We start from the raw sequence: 6,000 nt of genomic DNA, 5'->3' as shown, positions 1-6,000 counted from the left end.
TAAGTATACATACGTATATAACATATATTATTATGTGTATTATCTATCTTTTAATCTTCGGAATAGCTCTGTGAGGTTAACGCAGAGATTCAGCCCCGTGGTCTGGCTCTGGAGTCTACATGAATGATCTAGAACCCCCGTGATCCCCTCAGAGCTAGTGTCAGCTTTGTGGGATATTTTTCCAATTAGTGCTCCACCCCCACGGGAGTGGGGGGCCTGGGGGCGGTGGGAGGGGTAGGTGGACGCAGGGCACGTCTAGAGGCAGCCACAGGCCTGGTGGGAGCCTGTCCCCAATGCGGGGCTCCTGTCCTCCCACTGGGAAGGGTGACTTGAAGGGGACGGGGCGTTAGAAGGAGATTGAGGGGTCACCGAGGGCTGGGCGAGGCGGCGCTGGAGGTACCTACCCAGCGCTGGGTTGGCAGAGCTGGGCCCAGGCTCGGCCCTGCGGGGTGCAAGTCGGGGCCCGGGCGCCCGGCAGCTCGGGGGGCGGGAGCGGGGAAGGAGGCGTGTCCGGGAGGCCGGCCAGACCCCGCCCCCGCCAGGCCCCGCCCCGCCCCCGCTCCGCCCCCGCTCCGCCCCCGCCTCCCTTGGGCGCCGCGCTCGCCGGCTTTTGCTTTCAGTCGGAGGCGCCCGGCGCAGAGGACCCGGGAGGAGGTGGAGGCGCGAGAGCCAGGACTGCTGGCCCGCCGGCGCTCGGTCGTGCCCGCACCATGGCGCCCGCCGCTCTCTGGGCCGCGCTGGCCGTCGGACTGCAGCTCTGGGCCGCGGGGCGCGCCGTGCCGGCCCAGGTGGGTGACTCGCGCGGTCCCCGGGAGGCCTCCTCCTGCCCACCCGGCTGGGGCGCGCCACCCCCGGGGGGCCCCAGCCGCGCGCTCCCGGGGCTCCGGGACAGGGGTGGGGGTTCGGAGCGCCCGCGGCACCGCGCCCCGCGCCCGGTCAGCCGCGCACTGCGCGCCGCTTGGGACCCTGGATTTAGCAGACATGCCCCCGGGGCCCGGAACTGTGACCCCCGTGGCCCGGGGCGCACCCCGGTCCCTCCTCCAGCGCAGGCCGGGCTCTCGGGGCTGGCGGGCGGGCCCTGGGGGTGTCCCAGCTAGACCCTGGACCCCAGCTCCGTTACCCCTCCGTTGCCGCGCCGTTACCCCGCGGCGGGGCAGGCAGGTGTCCGTCCTGGGACGCTGCCCCACTGTCGATGTCGGGCACCCTCTCCAGAAGGCTTCCTCCTCCTCTGGGCTATCGTTTTCCTTTTGCTGAGAAATACTAGGTCTGCGCGTCTGAAAGCACTGGGGCAGGTGTGCTGTGAGCACCTAATAAGGACACAGTCAGCTTATTTCTGTGGCTGCCTCCCGTGCTGTCCTTTGCTGAGATCCCTTCCTCGGGAGCCACCTGGTGTGCCGTTTCAGAGCCTGTTCTCAGTGGGCTCTGGGCTAGTGGGGAGGAGACAGTGTCTTCAGGTGACCGTGGGCTGACCGCCCCAAAGGCCGGCGCCTGAGCTCTGGCGACAGAGGAGATGAGTGAGACCTCCTGGGCTGGTTATTAAGGCAGATGTGTTATCAAGGTCTCTGAGAGGCTCCGGGAAGGTGGAGAGGGCAGAGACCCCAGAGCTGTTACTCGATATTAGGTGCACACGCCACAGTGGCAAGCTGGACTCTACAAAGAGATCGCTCCTACTTTGCCTTTTTTGGCTGTCTCCAGGGTCTGGTGAGATGGAGTAACCCCATTTTACAGAGAAGGAAAACTGAGGCTCAGAGAACTCCTTGTGTTTCATGGAAGGACATGGGGGTGCTCTTCCTTCATAGGGGGCATCACCCGCCTTGCCCCCGTGGCTGGGGAGGTGCTGTGCCTTCGTCCCTTCCTCGTGATCTTATTCTTCCCCACGCGTGGGGTGCTGACTCGTCTGGACATCTGGACTGGGGAGGAAGGTGGGAGGTGACATTGGCTTGTTGCTAATGTGAGGTGACTCACTTGCCAAGGTTCAGGACATCTTTAGTGTCCAGTTCTTGAGAAGGGAGGACGGAGGCTGTCAGACCAGAATTGATTCACCCACTGTGGGTGCCAAGGCGGGTCCTAGGGCTGCCCCGGAGGTTGTCCTGGAAACAGGAGGCCCCCCGGTGGCCTTCTGGTCAGGAGAGTCCCAGCTCTGAGAGCCGAGTGTGGATCCGGACAGCTGTGGTCCCCAGCCTGACTGCAGGGTCCTGGCACAGACTCAGGCCTCGAGGGGCATCATCTGGCCCCAGGGAACTCTAGGGACACGTGAGCCCCTGGTGGGGAGGCGCAGGGCTTCTCTGCAGGACACCAGACCGGGTCCTGGAGTCGTTTGAGGGGTTTCCCTTGCGTTGCTCCCATGTCAGCTCAGGTTCCTTCCTCCAGCTTTTGTCTTCACAGCCTATGAGCTGGTCTCCTGGCCCCTGCCCCCTCTCCCACTGACCTTCTTTGGTGGCGTCGCTGGGGAGGCCCTCCACAAGTTGAAGCGCCTCTCTCCCTGCCTGGGAAGCCTCCCATGGCTCCCAGTGGCCCAAGCAGAAACGCCCACACGTGTCTCAGGCCGGAGTGAGTGAGGTATCCGGGTTCTTGCTGCCACTGCTCTGCATCTGTACCCCTCACCCTGTGACACATGGTCATCGTGTATCTGTGTGCCCTGTGCTGTCCCCTCTCCGTGGCACACCCCTGACCCCCATCCTCAGGGCCTTTGCAAATGCCACTCCCTTCAGGAAGGGCTTTCCTCCTTCTCCCACTTGGACTTGATCTTCTGTTCTTTGAACGCTCAGAGCCCTTCCTCTCGGGCAAGGACAGACTGCGTTCTGCTTCTTAGTCTAGCTGCGTGTTATCCACCTTGGTAGATGGAAAGTTCCTTGGGGTCAGGGACCGCGGGGTCTTCCTCCTCATTATTAGCAGCACATTAGCTGCCGTTTTTTGCAAACCTACAAGTGCCAGGCGCTGTGCTGGGACGTCACTCCAGAATCTCACTGAAACCTTCCTTACAGCAAGTCCTGAGAGGCGGGTGGGCTGTTCCCGTTTAGAGATGTGGAAACGGAGGCTCAGGGGGCTTCGACACTTCCCAGGATTACAGAGCTAGTGGGGGGGGGGATGTCAATGCAGGTCCCTCTGATTCCAAAGCTCTTTGCCCTATGCCTTCCCCTGCCTGTCTCCCTGCACCCACCCGGCCCCCAGCCAGGTCCCTCACGCACAGCGGGCGCTCGGTAGTGTTGGCCGTGACTAGATTGACTTGCAGAAATCGCCCAGGGAGTCTGAGCTGGCTGCAGGTGTGGCTGACTCCTTCTCCATCAGGGCTTTTGTCTGCTTTAAAAGCTGTGTTTGCTGGCTGGAGTGGCGAGCATCCTTCATTTGTCTGGTCTTCGACAAGGAAATGCCAGTACAGCTGGCAGATAGGCGAGCACTTGGTGCCCTCCCATGGGAACGGGCAGGGCACAGCAGTCTGGCTTTGCTGGGGAGGGGACAACGGGATCCCTCCCTGCTGGGTCTGGTCTGTCTGCCCCGGGAAGTCTTGAGGCTGAGGGGCTGCCGTTTGCCTCCTCATTACCCAGGGCCTGCTCGGGTTGGGGAGAGATTGCGGGCTCCCAGGCTGGCCTGGGGACGTTGGCCAGTGGAGTGGAGATAGGTGATCAGGACAGCTGCTGTCCTGAGATGTCCCTTTGCCCTCTGCCTGACAGCCCAGAGGGGAAGCTGTGTGCTCACTGAGGATGTGGCCCGGTGGTCGGGCACTGCAGGGGGCAGTGGGCAGGTGGCCAGGCACCTTGAGGCAGTGTCATTCATCCATTCATTTCCCCAACATTCGCGGACACCACCTCCAAGTCCAGCCCAGTGCTGGCCTCTGGGGACCCCGAAATGACCATGACTCGGCTCCAGACCTCCAGGAGCCACACTGCCAACGGTCACAGACCTGGCCTGTGCCCCTAACTGCACTTGTCACCTGGGCCAAGTGACTGAGCCTTGTGTTCCCCTCTGTGGACGTGGAGAGTGCTTCCCACCTTGCGCTCCTCACCGGGCCCAGTGGGTATGAAAGACGTGGGAGCAGATGAGGCTGAGAACCTGCCTGGCCCTCTTGTGTCAGAATGGTCCTCCCTGTCATCCTGAGGCTGACCCAGTGGCTCCTGGAGCACTGGCCCTCCCGGGGCTGGGAAACATTGGGTGGCCCTGACTATCCAAGCCTTCCTAGAGGAGTAGCCAGGAAGGTTGTGTGTGTGTGTGTGGGAGGGGGCGGGGGGAAGAGTTTTGATGCCAACCATGGTGTGTGTGTGCGTATGCGTTTTATATCCAACGCCGCACATCAGCTTAGTTCTCAGTTTTATGCCATGCTGACTGCTTCTCTGTTCTTCAAACATGCCTCCCAATGCGTGCATCAGGGCCTTTGCACTAGCTTTCCCCTTCACCTTGAAGGCTCCTCCCTCTGATATCCCGTGGTCTCATCCCCTCACTTCCTTCTGCTCAAACGGACTCTTCTCAGAGAGGCCTTCTCTGACCATCCTGCCTATAAAAGCTCCCCCCCAGGGCTCTCACTGCTTTGACCTGTTTTGTTTTCCTGCATGACTCTCATGACCCATTATATTCCTTTCACTTTTGTTGTGTCTTCCCACTAGGAGGTCCGCACCATGAGGGCGTGGGCTTGTCCGCTGCTAGAGGCTCAGAGCCTAGAACACGGTGTCTTCTTCTCAGCACTCTTGACCCCTGGGCCGCAGAGGTGTTGTGGGGGCCGTCCTGTGGGGGATGTCCAGCAGCGTCCCTGGCCTCTCCCCACTAGATGCTAGGAGCATCGCCCCTTCCGTCGCGACAATTAGAAATGTCTCCAGATATTGCCAGATGTCCCCTGGGGGGGAGGTTGCCCCTGGTTGAGAACCCAGGCGTAGAACACTGCCTGGTAGGGAGTAGGTGCTGAAAAATATTGACTGGCCAAAAATACCCATCTGACCTTTATAAGCACCCGGTTTCGTGGATGATTCAGAAGGGTTTGAAAAGCCAGGGGTGGCAGGGCTGGGTTGCAGTTTGTCTCTCTCTCTCTCGAGCTGTCTCTCTGGGCTCGTCTCCCTGCTGCACTGGGTCTGCTGAGGATGGTGTGTTCCCCCCACCACATCCCCACCTGGCTCGTGACGGGGCCACCCACTGGCAGTGACTCAGGGCCCAGGAGGCATGTGACTTGCCCGGAAGAAGGCAGGGAGGGAAGCTTGGGGTGAGGGTGGAGAGGGGGTGCTAGCAGGGAACAGGAACAAAGTGGAGACGCTGTGGCTCCCAGTTCCGGACACTCTGCCGGGCCGCAGGGAAGCAGCACTGATGACTTAGGGGAAAGGCCCGGGGCTCAGCATCGGACAGACCCTGGCTCAAATCCTTACTTTGCTGTTTACAGGCTGTGTGACCTTGGCGAGTCTTTTCATCTCTGGAAGCCTCAGTGTTCCCGTCTGTAAAATGGGAATGGTCCCCACCATGCTGGCTGGTCGTCAGGAGTAAACGTGCTTTATAGGTTGGGCAGCCTGCTGGTGGCTATTCGAGCGTCCGTGGCTTTGTGGGGTCTGACCGGACTCTGGTCATGGGGCAGTGCTCAGGCTGAGGCACGGGCCACTGTGGAGTCAGATTCTCCGTCCCCGGGCTGGGGGCCCCCACAGTGTGGGTGGCAGAACTCCAGTTGCCCAGAGCTCCTGCCCGATGTCTCTGAACAACTTCCTTCCTGCCCCTTTTCCTGGCTCTGCTTCCTGCGCCGCTGCCCCCTTGCCAGGTGTCTCACACCACCCACCCAACTACCTGACCTTAGGACCCCAGCATGTGGCGAAGTGGCCGGGTCAGGAAGTCTGCCCCTTGCTTTCAGCGAGTGCCAGGCGGTAGGTCGTTTGAGGGTGGGCGAGGAGTACGTTTGGCATGGCACAGAGGGTCTCATGGTCTCTTTGGGAGAGGGATGGAAACGCCTCAGCTTTCCCCCTGCGAGATGGGTGTGGGCTGCTGCCAGGCTGTCTCTAAAATCTCTCCCATCTCCCACCTCTGTGATGCTGAAGC

At 61.2% G+C, this 6,000-nt stretch overlaps 1 protein-coding gene across 2 annotated transcripts in view; it reads left to right on the top strand.

Moving 5' to 3' along the window:
- The first annotated feature begins 558 nt into the window (after positions 1-558).
- TNFRSF1B (TNF receptor superfamily member 1B) overlaps positions 559-6,000 on the top strand; it is a 33,690-nt gene continuing 28,248 nt past the window's right edge. The window contains exon 1 of one of the 2 annotated variants that reach the window (XM_023635759.2): positions 559-788. In XM_023635759.2, coding sequence (XP_023491527.1) covers positions 711-788 — 78 coding nt within the window. In that variant the 5' untranslated portion in view covers positions 559-710. The remainder of the gene's footprint in view (positions 789-6,000) is intronic. The other variant, XM_023635760.2, reaches the window with a different exon arrangement.

Source organism: Equus caballus, chromosome 2 (genome assembly GCF_041296265.1).
Source record: "Equus caballus isolate H_3958 breed thoroughbred chromosome 2, TB-T2T, whole genome shotgun sequence".
Lineage (NCBI taxonomy): Eukaryota > Metazoa > Chordata > Mammalia > Perissodactyla > Equidae > Equus > Equus caballus.
This window is presented reverse-complemented; position numbering and strand designations above follow the sequence as displayed.